This window comes from Triticum dicoccoides, chromosome 2B (assembly GCF_002162155.2).
Source record: "Triticum dicoccoides isolate Atlit2015 ecotype Zavitan chromosome 2B, WEW_v2.0, whole genome shotgun sequence".
NCBI classification, from domain to species: Eukaryota; Viridiplantae; Streptophyta; class Magnoliopsida; order Poales; family Poaceae; genus Triticum; species Triticum dicoccoides.
In genome coordinates this window covers 800,180,776-800,202,536 of record NC_041383.1, presented here as the reverse complement: position 1 = coordinate 800,202,536, position 21,761 = coordinate 800,180,776, and the positions used below count along the sequence as shown (strand labels likewise).

The 21,761-nt window shown below is 43.8% G+C and overlaps 1 protein-coding gene and 1 pseudogene across 1 annotated transcript; both read left to right on the top strand.

Annotated features, from left to right (window-relative positions):
* The first annotated feature begins 4,825 nt into the window (after window positions 1–4,825).
* On the top strand, window positions 4,826–6,506 carry LOC119361491 (probable indole-3-pyruvate monooxygenase YUCCA10). The gene is made up of 4 exons (XM_037626670.1): window positions 4,826–5,524; window positions 5,792–6,025; window positions 6,111–6,233; window positions 6,327–6,506. Exons 1-4 carry the CDS (start codon window positions 4,826–4,828, stop codon window positions 6,504–6,506), a joined length of 1,236 nt encoding a protein of 411 aa, XP_037482567.1.
* A 4,844-nt stretch (window positions 6,507–11,350) lies between these two features.
* LOC119368887 lies at window positions 11,351–12,939 on the top strand (annotated as a pseudogene).
* The last annotated feature ends 8,822 nt before the right edge of the window (window positions 12,940–21,761 follow it).

Sequence of the window (21,761 nt, the reverse complement as noted above, 5' to 3'; positions counted from 1 at the left end):
GGTGGCGCGACGGCGGCGCTGGGCGCGCGCGCGGGAGGGGCGGCTGGGCCGGCTCGGCCAGCTGGGCCTTGGCCCAGGCGGCGGGGCGCTGCAGTTTTTTTTTAATAAATAAATATCTCGCGCAGAAAAATGAATAAAATAAAATCTAAACGAACTCCAAAAATTATAAAGTAAATTTTCCCCGACTCCTAAAAATGAGTCAAAAAAATGAACTTTTACTCGGGGCCTAAAATGCAATTTTTGAAAACACGCATTTTTCGCTAAGGCAAACAAACTCCGAAAAAAAATTCAAAACTTGATTTATTTATTAAACCTTCATTTTTCCTAAATTCTGGGAAAGTCATATTATTCCCTCTCATATTTTTGGTATTGGAAAATTATTTGAAGATAAAATAAATAAAATCAAATGATCCTCTTTTCATAATTTGAGAGAACTCAAATACGAAAATTTCGAAATCTCCAACTCTCTCCGTGGGTCCTTGAGTTGCGTGGAATTTCTAGAATCGACAAATGCAAGAAAATATGAAATGCATGATGATCTAATGTATAACATTCCAAATTGAAAATTTGGGATGTTACACCGTGCATCTGCATGGGGTAGCTGACATACTATAAATCATTAAAAATATTTGTGAACATATTAAGAAACTTAAAACTAAAACTTAGAACACCATATGACAGAAAACTACTATTTAGAACATGTATTTGTGGTTACGTGATACACGTATCCTTAAATGTTGTGGACACAGTTTGTTGTGCCCGAAGCGCGGGGTTTGCAGTATGGGGTAAGTTTTCCATCGGCTGAGATCCAAGGTATCCATCCGCATAGCTTTGGATATAAATTGCTTATTACCTTGCGACCATGGTGCCAATAATTCGATTGTTACACGAAGGCTGATATGTACTACTTGCACTATATATTTTTTAGTATAGTTACCACTGGAAGAGATCCATTTTTTTAGTATTATTACTAATAGAAAGTTTTCACATATATAAGAGATGGACCGTTTGATATGACGCACAAACAAACAAACGACTAGAGGAACTACATGACAAACAATTAACTTTTGGAAGAAGAAATTCAATGAAATTCTGTTTTATCATGCATGCTTCAGAAGAGGTGTGACATGTCTTTTTGTTGCAGATTCATGTAATGACAACAGAATTTATTCAGTTGGGATGACACTTGCTCACCATCTTTCACTAAATCTAGTGAATAACCTCTTTGTGACGGCAGCGAATTTCATATTTGGAGACCTATCGAGGCATGGCATCACAAGGCCCAAAACCAAAAATGGATCACAACGACCCTCAAGTTAGAAACCTACCGACCCATTGTGATTGATGTTGGACTGTTGGATTAATAAAAAAAATCATCAGCAGAGTATTTGGAATATTTGAAGGAATCTGCCTTATTAGTCATATTTTTTATAATTGAAAATAATAAGTAGACCTTTTCTCTCATAATGTCGGTTTGTTTTCTAGTTGGCACTTCTAGAGAGATCATAGTCATCTTCCTAGATAATATAGATCTGACTCAAATACGCAATTATATATTTCAAAAATAAGGCACTTACATGACGAATAAAGCGGCTACTTGCATATATACTGAAGGTTCATTATATTTGAAGGCATAACAAGCAATCATTTGTTTTCTTTTTGGAGAAACACCGACATTGGATTTATAAAAGTGTCAATGGGATATATAGAACTTCATTTGAATCAAGACAATAAGAAATACTAAGTACCTCTTTTTTACAATGTGAACTGATGGAATAAAGCATATATAGTGGATGAGCTTCTCCCAGTATTGTCTATCACTTTTATCAACTGTTGACTCATTGGAATTTACTGACTTCCAAGACAAAATATACTCGGATGGCAAAGATTGCTGATGCCAAACTTGAATTAGCTAAAAGCAACTATAACCAGTAACTGAAATATGATCTTAACACGCTCGTGGATTAGCGGAGTTTACCTCTGTATTCTGTTTTCCCTTTTGAAAAATAGCACATTTAACTGATGCATTGTTCGAGCAATCTTCAAATCATTCAAAAAAAATCTGAGGCATTTTTCGGCCAGCCTCCTGAGTATGACATGATAGGTAGGCCCCTTAAGCAAGGAGAAGAAGCAAGCAAGCCCAGCAATGACGAGCGCGGCCTCCACAAGTCCACACAAACAAAACCAGCCAATCCGCCATCCTCCTTCCTCCTCTAGGGTTTTACTACGCAGCGCCGCCGTCTCCCTCCCCACCTCTGTCCCCCGCCGCCCCGCCTCCTACCCAGCAGACCACCACCGAGGCCAGAGCCAGCGGCCATGACCGGCAAGAAGCAAAAGTCCTCCAAGAAGCAGCCCAAGGGGAGCCGCTCGGCGCCGATGCTGACGCAGTGGCCGACGCAGGGAAGCGTCGTCGCTCTGGCGCCGCCAAGCGCCACCGGGCCGAGGAGGAGGAGTTCATGCCCTCCTCCATAAGCGTCAAGATCCTCTGCGACGCCCTCAAGCAGCAGCAGGAGCAGTAGGAGGAGATCCTCCACGTATTATTCAGTCTTCGAATGGCACAAATTATCATCCTGTGCAACTACATGGGCTAGCTGACGTACAAATAAATCATTAAAAATATTTGTGAACTGATTTAGAAACTTAAAACTAAAAGTTAGAACACCATATGACACAAAACTACTATTTAAACGTGTATTTGTGGTTACATGTACTTGTATCCTTATATGTTGTGGACACAGTTTGTTGTGCCCGAGGCGCCCAGGGTTTGCAGTATGCTGTAAGTTTTCCATCGGCTGAGATCCAAGGTATCCATCCTTCTAGTCTTGGATATAAATTGCTTATGACCTTGCGACCATGGTGCCAATACTTCGATTATTATACGGAGCCTGATATGTACTACATGCACTATATATTTTCATTAGGTACATGAACACCATTTTTTAGTATAGTCACCACTAGAAGAGATGCATTTTTTCAGTATTATTACTAATAGAAAGTATTTCACATATATAAGAGATGGACTGTTTTATATCACGCACAACAAAAAAATAACAATTGAAAGAAGAAATTCTATGAAATTTTGTTCTATCAGGCATGCTTCAAAAGAGGCGTGACATGTCTTTTGGTTGCAGATTCATGTGATGACAAGAGAATTAATTTAGTTGGGATGGCACTTGCTCACTTTCTTTCACTAAATCTAGTGGGTGACCTCTTTGTGACGGCGGCGAATGTCATATTTGGAGATCGATCGAGGTATATGGCGTCACAAGGCCCAAAACCAAAAATGGTCGAATGACCCTCAAGTTAGAAACCAATCGACCCACAACCAATGAGTTGTGACTGTTGGATTAATAAAGCCTTCACCCATCAAACCCTTCAGTCTCCTTGCGGATGGACGGTGCTTGGACACATTTGAAAACCTGTACTCTAGTAGTCTGATTACCACTATACTTACATTTGGGTGCAGCTTATTTGCGCAGGACATGTTTGACCAATTATGTGACCACGCAAGGGATAACGGGTACTTGTTGTGGGAGGACGCGAAGAAGATGCGGTTGATAGTGAGTGGGAGTTCCACATAGAAATGCGGGAGTTCCTCCGCAGGCAAAAATGATCCAAGGGAAGTGACCATCTGGAAAGAAGAGAAGATGCTACTTGCCTGAATATACCAATCCAACAGACAGGTCTTTAGAAGATCCAACTGCAGGAGGCAGAGTGGTAGTCTGGTAGATGTTGAAATCATTTGGACTCAACGGTTGTAAATCGAATGTAATCATATGTTTGATAGGTTCAGTCTGCAGTTTGCGCCATGCCAAATGTAAGTCACAGAATGTAGTGGATTATTCTGTTAGGCAAATCAAAATCCGATGAACTGTACGTGCTCCACTTCTCCAGTTCAGTTTTGCATGGAAGTTGCGTACAATTGTGATTAATCTGTGTCAATCAGTTTGGAACTAGACAAGTTTGCAAAACCGCATCGAGACAGGACTGACAATTTCGATTTTCAGTAAATTGGTTTATTATCTTTTTAACAAAATATATCCACACTCTGGTTTGTAGAGTTAAAAATACAATGAGCGTTCAATTTGATGTTCAGGCATAGGACACTATGAATATACCAAAGTTGAAATATGGCCTCACATTAAACGAGTGTTCAGTATAGAAACAAATTTATATTTAAAAAACTGGTTTCAAATATTTGAACTAAAGTTCCACTTTTTTTGTTCACAACATCGAACGACTCTTTGTGTTGACACCAAAGGTATCGCAATGGTCGTCAACTCAACCGGAGGCAAAACCAAAACCGACCGTCTTACAACTGAACCAGAGGCAAAACTAGCCGACAAAACCGGTTAACATGGTTGGCAACAAATCCTTCTGAGATGATTGTTTCCTTTTGTCATCCACATTATATTAACTAGAGAAAATGAAATAAGACTTTGCCTATAAATGTGTGTTTGGAAATCAGACTTATCCTTATCATATCCTATATCGTATACAAAGGGGAAGAAACACTTGAATATTATTAGAGTAGTAATTGTCATAGGAGACGATGCGAAAGGAAAGAAACATGAAGAATCTTTAATCTACACATAAAAAAGATGGTCGATAAGTTTCCAATACCAACAGTCGATCAAAGGCGGGTTTCCTACCTATTTTATATCAGTACACGCTTTCACAACCAACAACGGCTCCATTTTTAGATGGAAATACTCCTACACACTACGATTAGGCCTCAATAAATATTTACCTTTTTCATCGCTCAATCCATAAAACAGATTGGCCCATGAAGGATGCCATTATATATATGCCCCCATACACGAGCATGTCCTCCAAAGTTCATCGAGCAAACACACAAACACTGGACTACCACCGAACTTATCCCACAACTTTGTCAAGTCTTCTCTTTGAAATGGAGGGTGTTACAGTGTTGATTGTTGGTGTTGGGCCAGCAGGCCTCGCAACGGCAGCATGCCTTAGCCAATTCTCAATTCCTTATGCCATCATCGAGCGCGAGAGCTATAGCGCGTCACTCTGGCGCAACCGCGCGTATGATTGCCTCAAACTGCATCTCGCAAAGGAGTTCTGTGAGTTGCCACACATGTCATATCCTGTAGATGCACCAACATACATACCAAAAATCTTGTTTGTGAAGTACTTGGATGACTATGTTGAGCGTTTCAACATTCAACCAAAGTATCTCACCAGCGTGGAGTCATCCACATATGACAATGATGAAAAATGTTGGTCCATTGTGGCAAAGGACATGTCAAAGTGCACCACAGTCAAGTTCACGGCAAAGTTTCTTGTTGTGGCAAGTGGTGAGAATAGTGCAGAGTATATTCCAATGTTCCCTGGACTGGAAAACTTTCCAGGTGATGTTATCCACTCCTCAAGCTACAAGTCAGGCAAGCGCTACTCTGGCATTAATGTATTGGTCATTGGATCTGGCAACTCCGGGATGGAAATTGCCTATGACCTTGCGACACATGGTGCCAACACCTCCATTGTTATACGAAGCCCGGTACGTACGTGCACTATATATTTTCACTGGGTGCATGAACGCAAATTCTTAGTATAGTTATTAAGAGAAGAGATGCAATTTTTAGTGTTTTACTAATAGGAAGTATTTCACATAGAAAAAGAGATGGATTGTTTTATATCACACACAAACAACAGAAAGACAAGAGGAACCACATGACAAAAATTTATTTCTTGAAAGAAGAAATTCTATGAAAATTTATTTATCATGCATACTTGAAAAGAGGTGTGACATGTTTTGTTGTTGCAGATTCATGTAATGACAAAGGAATTAATTCGTTTGGGGATGACACTTTCTCACCGTCTTCCATTGAATCTAGTGGATAAACTCCTTGTGATGGCAGCATATTTAATATTTGGAAACCTGTCACAGCATGGCATCACAAGGCCAAAAATGGGTCCAATGACCCTCAAATCAGAAACAGGCTGTTCTGCAGTAATTGATGTTGGGACTGTTGGATTGATCAAAAAAGGCATCATCAAAGTAAGTATATCCTTGACATGACACAAATTTATAACATATGTTGATTCGATATGCCAAGTTATCAATGTATTTTTATCTCCTAAAGGTTCAAGGGAGCATTAGTAAGATCAAGGGCAACATAGTTAAATTTCAATGCAGTAAAAGAATGTCATTTGATGCAATTGTGTTTGCAACTGGATACAAAAGCACGACAAATATGTGTCTCAAGGTAATATAGCTTGTGTTTGAACATGTCTGAGTTTGTTTTCTTGGTGTAACCATTATTAAATCTGCTAACAAGGTCTATGTGTTTTTAATCCAGAATGGTGAGAGCATGTTAAATGGCAACGGACTGCCCATCCAAAAATATCCGAATCATTGGAAAGGTGAAAATGGGCTCTACTGTGCTGGGTTGGTGAGGAGAGGATTAGCTGGCATTGCAACAGATGCCAAGAATATCGCTAATGACATCAAATCTGTGACGGACTCTATGTCAAGATAAATCATCTTTTACATGTAGTTTACCATGGCAAGCATGCTAGAAGGTTGATTCTTTGAGAAATATATCCATTGTGTCACCTTTGTATCTAGCTTTTAGACAAGTAAATTTATGTTTATTTTAAGGTTCATATGTGCCCCGGAGAGAGATGTACTATTATACTATAATCAAGGGCTTTGTACTATTATTACGCGGAGAGATTTCTAATTTTGGTTGAACCTACAAGTGTGTATTATATTTTATTGACTTGAAATTACATGTGCAAAAGGCATGCGCTCAATACTCTATTATCTATACCAAAATCTCTTGTGGCGTGTTTACCCCATCAACATACAACTGTAGAGGTAGTAATCACATCAGCCTAAAATAAATGCATAGTTCACTACATCCATGGCCGGTACTGTAGTGCTATTTAGTCTTAGAATGGCACTAGTTATCATCCCGTGCATCTGCATGGGGTAGCTGACATACTATAAATCATTAAAAATATTTGTGAACATATTTAGAAACTTAAAAGTAAAACTTAGAACACCATATGACGGAAAACTACTATTTAGAACGTGTATTTGTGGTTACGTGTTACACGTATCCTTAGCTCTTTTGGACACAGTTTGTTGTGCCCGAAGCACAGGGTTTGCAGTATGCTATAAGTTTTCCATCGGCTGAGATCCAAGGTATCCATCCGCATATCCTTGGATATAAATTTCTTATTACCTTGCGACCATGGTGCCAATAATTCGATTGGTATACGAAGGCTGATATGTACTACTTGCACTATATATTTTCACTGGGTACATGAACGCAATTTTTTAGTAAAGTTACCACTGGAAGAGATCCATTTTTTTATTATTATTACTAATAGAAAGTTTTCACATATATAAGAGATGGACCGTTTGATATGACGCACAAACAAACAAACGACTAGAGGAACTACATGACAAACAATTAACATTTGAAAGAAGAAATTCTATGAATTTTTTTATGATGCATGCTTCAGAAGAGGTGTGACATGTCTTTTGCTTGCAGATTCATGTAATGACAACAGAATTTATTCAGTTGGGATGACACTTGCTCACCATCTTTCACTAAATCTAGTGAATAACCTCTTTGTGATGGCAGTGAATTTCATATTTGGAGACCTATCGAGGCATGGCATCACAAGGCCCAAAACTAAAAATGGATCACAACGACCCACAAGTTAGAAACCTACCGATCCATAGTGATTGATGTTGGGACTGTTGGATTAATAAAAAGAATCATCAGCAGAGTATTTGGAATATTTGGAGGAATCTGCCTTATTAGTCATATTTTTTATAGTTGAAAATAATAAGTAGACCTGTTCTCTCATAATGTCGGTTTGTTTTCTAGTTGGCACTTCTAGAGAGATCCTAGTCATCTACCAAGATAATATAGATCTGACTCAAACACACAATTATATATTTCAAAAATAAGGCACTTGCATGACGAAGAAGGCGGCTACTTGCGTATATACTGAAGGTTCATTATATTTGAAGGCATAACAAGCAATCATTTGTTTTCTTTTTGGAGAAACACCGTCATTGGATTTATAAAAGTGTCAATGGGATATATAGAACATCATTTGCATCAAGACAATAAGAAATCCTAAGTACCCTTTTTTACAATGTGAACTGACGGAATAAAGCATATATAGTGGATGAGCTTCTCCCAGTTTTGTCTATCACTTTTATCAACTGTTGACTCATTGGAATTTACTGACTTCCAAGACAAAATATACTCGGATGGCAAAGATTGCTGATGCCAAACTTGAATTAGCTAAAAGCAACTATAACAGTAACTGAAATATGATCTTAACACGCTCATGGATTGGCGGAGTGTACCTCTGTATTCTGTTTTCCCTTTTCAAAAATAGCACATTTAACTGATGCATTGTTCGAGCAATCTTCAAATCATTCAAAAAAAATCTGAGGCACTGTTCGGCCAGCCTCCTGAGTATGACATGATAGGTTAGCCCCTTAAGCAAGGAGAAGAAGCAAGCAGGCCCAGCAATGACGAGCGAGGCCTCCACAAGTCCACAGAAACAAAACCCGCCAATCTGCCATCCTCCTTCCTCCTCTAGGGTTTTACTATGCAGCGCCGCAGTCTCCCTCTCCACCTCTGTCCCCCGCCGCCCCGCCTCCTACCCAGCAGACCACCACCGAGGCCCGAGCCAGCGGCCATGACCGGCAAGAAGCACAAGTCCTCCAAGAAGTAGCCCAAGGGCAGACGCTCGGCGCCGATGCCGTCGCGGTGGCCGACGCCGGGAAGCGTCATCGCTCTGGCGCCGCCAAGCGCCACCAGGCCGAGGAGGAGGAGTTCGTGCCCTCCTCCATCAGCGTCAAGATCCTCCGCAAGGCCCTCAAGCAGCAGTAGGAGGAGATCCCCCACATACTATTCAGTCTTCGAATGGCACAAATTATCAACCTGTGCAACTACATGGGCTAGCTGACGTACTAATAAATCATTTAAAATATTTGTGAACTGATTTAGAAACTTAAAACTAAAATTTAGAACACCATATGACGGAAAACTACTATTTAGAACGTGTATTTGTGGTTACATGATAATTGTATCCTTATATGTTGTGGACACAGTTTGTTGTGCCCGAGGCGCCCAGGGTTTGCAATATGCAGTATGTTTTCCATTGGCTGAGATCCAAGGTATCCATCCGTCTAGTCTTGGATATAAATTGCTTATGACCTTGCGACCATGGTCCCAATACTTCGATTATTATACGGAGCCTGATATGTAATACATGCACTATATATTTTCATTAGGTACATGAACACCTTTTTTTAGTATAGTCACCACTAGAAGAGATGCATTTTTTCAGTATTATTACTAATAGAAAGTATTTCACATATATAAGAGATGGACGGTTTTATATCACGCACAAACAACAAAAAGACTAGAGGAACTACATGACAAAAAAATAAAAATTGAAAGAAGAAATTCTATGAAATTTTGTTCTATCAGGCATCCTTAAAAAGAGGTGTGACATGTCTTTTGGTTGCAGATTCATGTGATGACAAGAGAATTAATTTAGTTGGGATGACTCTTTCTCACTTTCTTTCACAAAATCTAGTGGGTAACCTCTTTGTGACGGTGCGAATGTCATATTTGGAGATCGATCGAGGTATATGGCGTCACAAGGCCCAAAACCAAAAATGGTCGAATGACCCTCAAGTTAGAAACCAACCGACCCACAACCATTGAGTTGTGACTGTTGGATTAATAAACCCTTCACCCATCAAACCCTTCCAGCTCCTTGCGGATGGACGGTGCTTGGACACATTTGAAAACCTGTACTCTAGTAGTCTGATTACCACTATACTTACATTTGGGTGCCGCTTATTTGCGCAGGACATGTTTGACCAATGTTGTGACCACGCAAGGGATAACAGGTACTTGTTGTGGGAGGACGCGAAGAAGATGCGGTTGATAGTGAGTGGGGAGTTCCACAGAGAAATGCGGGAGTTCCTCCGCAGGCAAAAATGATCCAAGGGAAGTGACCATCTGGAAAGAAGAGAAGAGGCTACTTGTCTGTACCACATGCTCCTTCATGTGAGGAAGGCCTGAATATACCAACCCAGCAGACAGGTCTTTAGAAGATCCAACTGCAGGAGGCAGAGTGGTAGTCTGGTAGATGTTGAAATCATTTGGACTCGACGGTTGTAAATCGAATGTAATCATTTGTTTGATAGGTTCAGTCTGCAGTTTGCGCCGTGCCAAATGTAAGTCACAGAAGGTAGTGGATTATTCTGTTAGGCAAATCAAAATCCGATGAACTGTACGTGCTCCACTTCTCCAGTTCAGTTTTGCATGGAAGTTGCGTACAATTGTGATTAATCTGTGTCAATCAGTTTGGAACCAGACAAGTTTGCAAAACCGCATCGTGTCAGGATTGACAATTTTGATTTTCAGTAAATTGGTTTATTATCTTTTTAACAAAATATATCCACACTCTGGTGTGTAGAGTTAAAAATACAATGAGCGTTCAATTTGATGTTTAGGCATAGGACAATATGAATATACCAAAGTTGAAATATGGCCTCACATTAAACTAGTGTTCAGTATAGAAACAAATTTATATTTAAAAAACTGGTTTCAAATATTTGAACTAAAGTTCCACTTTTTTTGTACACAACATCGAATGGCTCGTTGTGCTGACACCAAAGGTATGGCAATGGTCGTCAACTCAACCGGAGGCAAAACCAAAACTGACCGTCTTACAACTGAACCGGAGGCAAAACTGGCCGACAAAACCGGTTAACATGGTTGGTAACAAATCCTTCTGAGATGATTGTTTCTTTTTGTCATCCACATTATATTAACTAAAGAAAATGAAATAGGACTTTGCCTATAAATGTGTGTTTGGAAATCGGACTTATCCTTATCATATCCTATATCTTATACAAAGAGGAAGAAACACTTGAATATTATTAGAGTAGTAATTGTCATTGGTGATGATGCGAAAGGAAAGAAACATGAAGAATCTTTAATCTACACATAAAAAAGATGGTCGATAAGTTTCCAATACCAACAATCGATCAACAGTGTGTTTCCTACCTATTTTGTATCAGTACACGCTTTCACAACCAACAACGGCTCCATTTTTAGATGGAAATACTCCTACACACTAGGATTAGGCCTCAATAAATATTTACCTTTTTCATCCCTCGATCCATAAAACAGATTAGCCCATGAAGGATACCAGTATATATATGCCCCCATACACGAGCATGTCATCCAAAGTTCATCGAGCATACACAGAAACACTGGACTACCACCGTACTTATCCCACAACTTTGTCAAGTCTTCTCTTTGAAATGGAGAGTGTTACAGTGTTGATTGTTGGTACTGGGCCAGCATGCCTCGCAACGGCAGCATGCCTTAGCCAATTCTCAATTCCTTATGCCATCGTCGAGTGCGAGAGCTGTAGCGCGTCACTCTGGCAAAACCGCACGTATGATCGCCTCAAGCTGCATCTCGCATAGGAGTTCTGTGAGTTGCCACACATGTCATACCCTGTAGATGCACCAACATACATACCAACAACCTTGTTTGTGAAGTACTTGGATGACATTGTTGAGCGTTTCAACATTCAACCAAAGTATCTCACCAGCGTGGAGTCACCCACATATGACAATGATGAAAAATGTTGGTCCATTGTGGCAAAGGACATGTCAAAGTGCACCACAGTCAAGTTCACGGCGAAGTTTCTTGTTGTGGCAAGTGGTGAGCATAGTGCAGAGAATATTCCAATGTTCCTAGACTGGAGAACTTTCCAGGTGATGTTATCCACTCCTCAAGCTACAAGTCAGGCAAGAGCTACTCTGGCAAGAATGTATTGGTCATTGGATCTGGCAACTCCGGGATGGAAATTGCTTATGACCTTGCGACCCATGGTGCCAACACATCGATTGTTATACGAAGCCCGGTACGTACGTGCACTATATATTTTCACTGGGTGCATGAACTGTTCATAGTATAATTATTAAGAGAAGAGATGCAATTTTTAGTGTTTTACTAATAGGAAGTATTTCACATAGAAAAAGAGATGGACTGTTTTATATCACACACAAACAACTGAAAGACTAGAGGAACCACATGACAAAAATTTATTTCTTGAAAGAAGAAATTCTATGAAAATTTATTTATCATGCATACTTCAAAAGAGGTGTGATATGTTTTGTTGTTGCAGATTCATGTAATGTCAAAGGAATTAATTCGTTTGGGGATGACACTTGCTCACCGTCTTCCATTGAATCTAGTGGATAAACTCCTTGTGATGGCAGCGCATTTAATATTTGGAGACCTGTCACGACATTCCATCACAAGGCCCAAAATGGGTCCAATGACCCTCAAATCAGAAACAGGCCGATCTGCAGTAATTAATGTTGGGACTGTTGGATTGGTCAAAAAAGGCATCATTAAAGTAAGTATATCCTTGACATGACAGAAATTTATAACATATGTTGATTTGATATGCCAAGTTATCAATGTATTTTTATCTTCTAAAGGTTCAAGGGAGCATTAGTAAGATCAAGGGCAACATAGTTAAATTTCAATGCAGTAAAAGAATGTCATTTGATGCAACTGTGTTTGCAACTGGATACAAAAGCACGACAATATGTGGCTCAAGGTAATATTGCTTGTGTTTGAACATGTCTGAGTTTGTTTTCTTGGTGTAACCATTATTAAATCTGCTAACAAGGTCTATGTGTTTTTACTCCAGAATGGCGAGAGCATGTTAAATGGCAACGGACTGCCCATCCAAAAATATCCAAATCATTGGAAAGGTGAAAATGGGCTCTACTGTGCTGGGTTGGCGAGGTGAGGATTAGCTGGTATTGCAACAGATGCCAAGAATATCGCTAATGACATCAAATCTACGATGGACTCTATGTCAAGTTAAATCATCTTTTCCGCGTAGTTTACCATGGCAAGCATGCTAGAAGGTTGATTCTTTGAGAAATATATCCATTGTGTCACCTTTCTATCTAGCTTTTAGACAAGTAAATTTATGTTTATTTTAAGGTTCATATGTGCCCCGGAGAGAGATGTACTATTATACTATAATCAAGGGCTTTGTACTATTATTACGCGGAGAGATTTCTAATTTCCGTTGAACCTACAAGTGTGTATTATATTTTATTTACTTTAAATTACATGTGTAAAAGGCATGCGCTCAATACTCTATTATCTATACCAAAATCTCTTGTGGCGTGTTAACCCCATCAACATACAACCGTAGGAGGTAGTAATCACATCAGCCTAAAATACATGCATAGTTCACTACATCCATCCATGGCCGGTACTGTGGTGCTATTTAGTCTTAGAATGGCACTAGTTATCATCCCGTGCATCTGCATGGGGTAGCTGACATACTATAAATCATTAAAAATATTTGGTGAACATATTTAGAAACTTAAAACTAAAACTTAGAACACCATATGACGGAAAACTACTATTCAGAACGTGTATTTGTGGTTACGTGATACACGTATCCTTAGTTGTTGTGGACACAGTTTGTTGTGCCCGAAGCGCAGGGTTTGCAGTATGCAGTAAGTTTTCCGTCGGCTGAGATCCAAGGTATCCATCCGCATAGCCTTGGATATAAATTGCTTATTACCTTGCGGCCATGGTGCCAATAATTCGATTGTTATACGAAGGCTGATATGTACTACTTGCACTATATATTTTCACTGGGTACATGAACGCAATTTTTTAGTATAGTTACCACTGGAAGAGATCCATTTTTTTTAGTATTATTACTAATAGAAAGTTTTCACATATATAAGAGATGGACTGTTTGATATGATGCACAAACAAACAAACGACTAGAGTAACTACATGACAAACAATTAACATTTGAAAGAAGAAATTCTATGAAATTTTGTTTTATCATGCATGCTTCAAAAGAGGTGTGACATGTCTTTTGGTTGCAGATTCATGTAATGACAACAGAATTTGTTCAGTTGGGATGACACTTGCTCACCATCTTTCACTAAATCTAGTGAATAACCTCTTTGTGACGGCAGCGAATTTCATATTTGGAGACCTATCGAGGCATGGCATCACAAGGCCCAAAACCAAAAATGGATCACAACGACCCTCAAGTTAGAAACCTACCGATCAATAGTGATTGATGTTGGGACTGTTGGATTGATAAAAAATCATCAACAGAGTATTTGGAATATTTGAAGGAATCTGCCTTATTAGTCATATTTTTTATAATTGAAAATAATAAGTAGACCTTTTCTCTCATAATGTCGGTTTGTTTTCTAGTTGGCACTTCTAGAGAGATCCTAGTCATCTACCTAGATAATATAGATCTGACTCAAATATGCAATTATATATTTCAAAAATAAGGCAATTACATGACGAAGAAGGCGGCTACTTGCATATATACTCAAGGTTCATTATATTTGAAGGCATAACAAGCAATCATTTGTTTTCTTTTTGGAGAAACACCGACATTGGATTTATAAAAGTGTCAATGGGATATATAGAACAACATTTGAATCAAGACAATAAGAAATCATAAGTACCCTTTTTTACAATGTGAACTGACGGAATAAAGCATATATAGTGGATGAGCTTCTCCCAGTTTTGTCTATCACTTTTATCAACTGTTGACTCATTGGAATTTACTGACTTCCAAGACAAAATATACTCGGATGGCAAAGATTATTGATGCCAAACTTGAATTAGCTAAAAGCAACTATAACAAGTAACTGAAATATGATCTTAACACGCTCGTGGATTGGCGGAGTGTACCTCTGTATTCTGTTTTCCCTTTTCAAAAATAGCTGCATTGTTCGAGCAATCTTCAAATCATTCAAAAAAAATCTGAGGCATTGTTCAGCCAGTCTCCTGAGTATGACATGATAGGCCGGCCCCTTAAGCAAGGAGAAGAAGCAAGCAGGCCCAACAATGACGAGCGAGGCCTCCACAAGTCCACAGAAACAAAACGCGCCAATCCGCCATCCTCCTTCCTCCTCTAGGGTTTTACTACGCAGCGCCGCCGTCTCCCTCCCCACCTCCGCCCCCCGCCGCCCCGCCTCCTACTCGGCAGACCAACACCGAGGCCCGAGCCAGCGTCCATGACCGGCAAGAAGCACAAGTCCTCCAAGAAGCAGCCCAAGGGCAGCCGCTCGGCGCCGACGCCGACGAGGTGGCCGACGCCGGGAAGCGTCATCGCTCCGGCGCCGCCAAACGCCACCAGGCCGAGGAGGAGGAGTTCATGCCCTCCTCCATCAGTGCCAAGATCCTCCGCAAGGCCCTCAAGCAGCAGCAGGAGCAGCAGGAGGAGATCCTCCACGTACTATTCAGTCTTCGAATGACACAAATTATCAACCTGTGCAACTACATGGGCTAGCTGACGTACTAATAAATCATTAAAGATATTTGTGAACTGATTTAGAAACTTAAAACTAAAAGTTAGAACACCATATGACAGAAAACTACTATTTAGAACGTTTATTTGTGGTTACATGATACTTGTATCCTTATATGTTGTGGACACAGTTTGTTGTGCCCGAGGCGCCCAGGGTTTGCAGTATGCAGTAAGTTTTCCATCGGCTGAGATCCAAGGTATCCATCCGTCTAGTATTGGATATAAATTGCTTATGACCATGCGACCATGGTACCAATACTTTGATTATTATACGGAGCCTGATATGTACTACATGCACTATATATTTTCATTAGGTACATGAACACCATTTTTTAGTATAGTCACCACTAGAAGAGATGCATTTTTTCATATTATTACTAATAGAAAGTATTTCACATATATAAGAGATGGATTGCTTTATATCATGCACAAACAACAAAAATACTAGAGGAACTACATGAAAAAAAAATAACAATTGAAAGAAGAAATTCTGTGAAATTTTGTTCTATCAGGCATGCTTCAAAAGAGGCGTGACATGTCTTTTGGTTGCGGATTCATGTGATGACAAGAGAATTAATTTAGTTGGGATGACACTTGCTCACTTTCTTTCACTAAATCTAGTGGGTGACCTCTTTGTGACGGCGGCGAATGTCATATTTGGAGATCGATCGAGGTATATGGCGTCACAAGGCCCAAAACCAAAAATGGTCGAATGACCCTCAAGTTAGAAACCAACCGACCCACAACCATTGAGTTGGGACTGTTGGATTAATAAACCCTTCACCCATCAAACCCTTCCAGCTCCTTGCGGATGGACGGTGCTTGGACACATTTGAAAACATGTACTCTAGTAGTCTGATTACCACTATACTTACATCTGGGTGCCGCGTATTTGCGCAGGACATGTTTGACCAATGTTGTGACTACACAAAGGATAACGGGTTCTTGTTGTGGGAGGATGCGAAGAAGATGTGGTTGATAGTGAGTGGGGAGTTCCACATAGAAATGCGGGAGTTCCTCCGCAGGCAAAAATTATCCAAGGGAAGTGACCATCTGGAAAGAAGAGAAGGTGCTACTTGTCTGTACCACATGCTCCTTCATGTGAGGAAGGCCTGAATATACCTACCCAGCAGACAAGTCTTTAGAAGATCCAACTGCAGGAGGCAGAGTGGTAGTCTGGTAGATGTTGAAATCATTTGGACTCGACGGTTGTAAATCGGATGTAATCATATGTTTGCTAGGTTCAGTCTGCGGTTTGCGCCATGCTAAATGTAAGCCATAGAAGCTAGTGGATTATTCTGTTAGGCAAATCAAAATCCGATGAACTGTACGTGCTCCACTTCTCCAGTTCATTTTTGCATGGAAGTTGCGTACAATTGTGATTAATCTGTGTCAGTCAGTTTGGAACCAGACATGTTTGCAAAACCGCATCGAGACAGGATTGACAATTTTGATTTTTAGTAAATTGGTTTATTGTATTTTTAACAAAATATATCCACACTCTGGTGTGTAGAGTTAAAAATACAATGAGTGTTCAATTTGATGTTCAGGCATAGGACAATATGAATATACCAAAGTTGAAATATGGCCTCATATTAAACGAGTGTTCAGTATAGAAACAAATTTATATTTTAAAAACTGGTTTCAAATATTTGAACTAAAGTTCCACTTTTTTTGTTCATAACATCGAACGGCTCTTTGTGTTGACACCAAAGGTATGGCAATGGTCGTCAACTCAACCGGAGGCAAAACCAAAACTGACTGTCTTACAACTGAATCGGAGGCAAAACTAGCCGACAAAACCGGTTAACATGGTTGGTAACAAATCCTTCTGAGATGATTGTTTCCTTTTGTCATCCACATTATATTAACTAGAGAAAATTGTTAAGTATGTATTTTGTACTGCACGTGTTGGAGTTGTGGCCCACCTCCAGTTTTGTATAATTGGGATAGAGGCTTTACCTTGTATTATATATGCGTGCACCAGCACCCTAATTAATACATCGTATTACAAATCATCTGTCTATGTTATCAGTTTTTAGGTTTTAATCCTCGCCTTCCGCCGCCGCCGCCGCGCGCTTCCTCACACCGCCGCCGCCACCCAGCCGCCGCTGCCCGTGCGTCTCCCGCGCCAGCCGCCGCTCCTCTCTTCCTCGCCAGCTCGCTAGCCCCGCATCGCCGCATCGCGTCAGCCCGCATCGCGCCAAGCCACTAGCCGCGCGCTCGCTTTCCCGCTGCCGTGCCTCTCTTTCCTGCTAGCCGCCAAGCCGCCGCCGCTCAGCTCTTTCTCCGTGTACTGGGCGGCTGCACGTCCCATGTTCTACTCCACGCAAAGACAAATTCCATCATCAAGTACTACTTCACGTCATCTCCTAGTACTGTTGCGACTAGTTTGATCAGATTTGTTTTTCCTTCGATCCCTATACCCACTGCTACGCGCCTGCTGCTGCATATCTGCCAGCCCCGCGCCCCGTGACCTGCTGCCGCCGCGTCCGTTCTCACTGCCGCCGCTGCATCTTCGTGTCGTCGCTGTTGTTGCTGGACTTAGCGAGAGCGATCAGAGATGAGGTCGAGCGAGAGAGAGAGACGGAGGTAGACGAACGAGAGAGAGTCAGTTTTGTGCTGCCACCAATTGCGCAGCGTTTTCTGCTCTTACCTTTTCTTTTTTTCTCTGTTACAAAATTGGAAACGACTAACTACCCCGGCCAGCTCGCTGTGATCCGGATTGGCCGCGCCATCCCGCAACCTCCAGATGCACAAGCGCACTACGCTGACCGGGTTAACTATAACAGAAAGAACGGAGCGAGATCGTGCGTACTGCACGTCCCCATCTACTACGTGCATGCTGCATGGAAGTGTCACATCTGTAGGCATGCAATGTTTATTTTAAGCAGAAAACTACATTAGCCTATGACGTGAGCTTAGCATGGCTAACATTTCTCCCCCCTAAGCTCAGCGTCCTTTGCTAATTACCTTCACATGCAGAGAAACGCCCGACGAGCTCCTCGATGGACATGGTTTTCAGATCGATCAAGGATTCGATCGCCATGGCCATCGGGCGGTACCTCCACGGCACCACTCGGAGAAACTTCTGGACTGCCTTGTGCTCGGTGACAGGGTCGCCATACAGCTCCAGGTCGGCGACGAGGCCAGAGAGCCGCAGCCCGAAATCCTCGACGGACTCCCCGTCTTTGAAACGGAGATCCTCGAACTCCCGCCGGCGCACCTGCACCTTGGCTTCACGGGCGCGCTCGCTGCCCATCCGCATCGTCTTGATGGTCTCCCACGCCTTCTTCGCCGTGTCCTTCGCAGCCAGCACACGCGGCATCTCCGGCGGAACACCGGTGAGGATGATCTGTAGCGCGCGCCGGTCGTCGTTCTCCTCGGCGCCGTCCTCGATCACCGCGGTCCAGACGCGGGCGACTTGCAGCTTAACCTGCATCACAAGCGCCCACTCCTGGTAATTGGTACGGGTGAGCATCATGGACGTCCCCGACTCCTCGCGCACGACGGCTCCACCACACGGAGTTCGCTGCTGCCGCTGCCGCTGCCGGTGAGACGCGCGATCGGCGCCTTGGACGTCGGCGTCTTCGGCGGCGACTTGGTCCCGGTCTTGCTCATCTTCTCCTCCTCGCTATCCGACATGGTACGCCGCGGATCGGACACCGCCGGCCACCGGAGAGTGGATCGAACACCACAGCTCTGATGCCAATTGTTGTTGCCGGACTTAGCGAGAGCGATCAGAGATGAGGTCGAGCGAGAGAGAGAGACGGAGGTAGACGAACGAGAGAGAGTCAGTTTTGTGCTGCCACCAATTGCGCAGCGTTTTCTGCTCTTACCTTTTCTTTTTTTCTCTGATACAAAATTGGAAACGACTAACTACCCCGGCCAGCTGCTGTGATCCGGATTGGCCGCGCCATCCCGCAACCTCCAGATGCACAAGCACGCTACGCTGACCGGGTTAACTATAACAGAAAGAACGGAGCGAGATCGTGCGTACTGCACGTCTCCATCTACTACGTGCATGCTGCATGGAAGTGTCACATCTGCAGGCATGCAATGTTTATTTTAAGCAGAAAACTACATTAGCCTATGACGTGAGCTTAGCATGGCTAACAGTCACCGCCGCGCGGCGCCTCTCCGCGAGCGCCGCCGCCGCTCCCCACCGTCGCCGCCGCCGTCGCGCAGCGCCTCCTCGCGCGCGCCACCGCCGCCGCCGCCGTGCAGCGCCTCCTCGCGTGCGCCGCCGCCGCCGCTGCCGCGTCGTGCCTCCTCGCACGCGCGCCGCCGCCGCCCCCTTCCTCTTCCTGCCGCTTCTGATGCGTTACATGGACTTTCCGGGCTACTTTACCATCTGCGGTGGAACCGCTCCACCGGCCGCACCGATCCAGTCGCGTCCTCCCGCACCCGCCGGGTGTTACCCGTTGTCGCCACCAGCGCCTCCCCCGCAGCACCCGCAAGGGAGAGGGGGCCGACGCAACCGGCGTGGCGGCGGTCGCCGCCGCCTGCAGCAGCAGCAGGCCCAGGACGTCGGGGGGCGCCGCACTATCAGCAGGCTCTCCCCGCTGGCCACCAGGCGTTCATCGGCGCGCCCTTCCAGCCGACTGGCGCCGGCTACGGCGCCCTCCTTGCGCCGCCGCCTCTCGGTGGTTATGGCCCGCCCGTCCCGGCGCCGCCCGACGGGGGCCTTCCGCCACTGCCGGTACCTGTGCCATGGGACCCCACCCTCCTCGCCGCCCAACACTCCGCGCCGTCGCCAAGTAGCACTGTCGGTGGAGGCGATTGGTACATGGACTCAGGTGCTACTGCGCACATGGCAGCTCATCCCGATAACCTAACCTCCTCCACTCCCGTTCACACACCCACTCGTATCACCGTCGGGAATGGCTCCTCCTTACCTATTACTCATATTGGTAGCACTAGCTTTCCCTCCACTTCCACACCCATCACTATGTCTAATGTTCTTGTTTCACCTGATTTAGTCACGAACCTAGTTTCCGTTCGTCGTCTTACTCGTGAGAACCCACTTACTGTTGAATTTGACGGTGCTGGCTTTTCTATGAAAGACGCCCTTACCCGGACGGTCCTTCACCGATGTGACAGTCCCGATGAGCTCTACCCCGTGCACGCTGGCGCCTCCACATCCACACCCGTCGCCCTTGCCGCCGGCGTTGACCTTTGGCACGCTCGCTTGGGTCACCCCAACCACACGGTCTTACGTCAAATTCTTAGGAGTTTCTCTTTCTCATGTGATAAGCTCGACGAGCACTCTTGTGAGGCTTGTCGCTTAGGCAAGCACGTTCGTCTTCCCTTTAGTGCGTCTTCTTCAGTCTCTACTTTTCCGTTTCAATTACTTCATAGCGATGTTTGGACATCTCCCGTTGCGAGTAACACGGGCTATCTATACTACTTGGTGATTTTAGATGATTATTCTCATTATGTGTGGACTTTTCCCCTTCGTCGTAAATCTGATGCTTTAGCCACACTCAATGTCTTTTATTCCTATGTCACCACCCAGTTCGGTCGCCCCATACTCGCATTCCAAACTGATAACGGAAAAGAGTTTGATAACGTTGCTTTTCGCACACTTCTTGCCTCTCACGGCACCACCTTCCGTCTGACTTGCCCCTACACTTCCCAGCAGAACGGTCGCGCCGAGCGCATTCTCCGCACTCCTAATGACTGCGTTCGCACATTACTCTTTCACTCTAACGTGCCCGCTCGGTTTGGCCCGATACCCTCGCTACCGCCACTCTCTTAGTTAACATTCGTCCGTGTCGCCCTCGGTGGAACTACGCCCCTCACCACCTTCTCTTCGGCACACCACCGTCCTATGATGGTCTCCGCATCTTCGGGTGTCTCTGTTACCCTAGCATCGCATCCACCACGCCACACAAGCTCGCACCATGATCCGTCCCATGCGTCTTCCTTGGCTACCTTCCTAACACCAAAGGTTACCGGTGCTATGATCCTATCACTCATCGTGTGTATACCTCGAGGCATGTGTACTTTGTCGAGACGGTGTTCCCTTTTTTTCAGGTTCCTCCGGTTTCAGCCCCTTCGGCGCCGGGCCCCGCGCCCCATTCGTGGAGCGATGCGCGGCGGCATCCCCCAGTGGCCCCCCGGCACGACGCCCTCTGCCGCCACCACCTGGCTTCATGACTCCCTCCCACGAGGTCGAGTCCGAGCGGGCCCCCGGGTCCCCGTCTCCCTCATACGAGGTTGAGCCCGGCACCCCGCCCGCCCACCCTGCGACAGGCTCGACGTCACCCTCACCCGTCGCCTCTTCCGCCGCCGGCTCGGCCGCCGCTGCTGCTGCCACGGCCCCCACCGCTGGC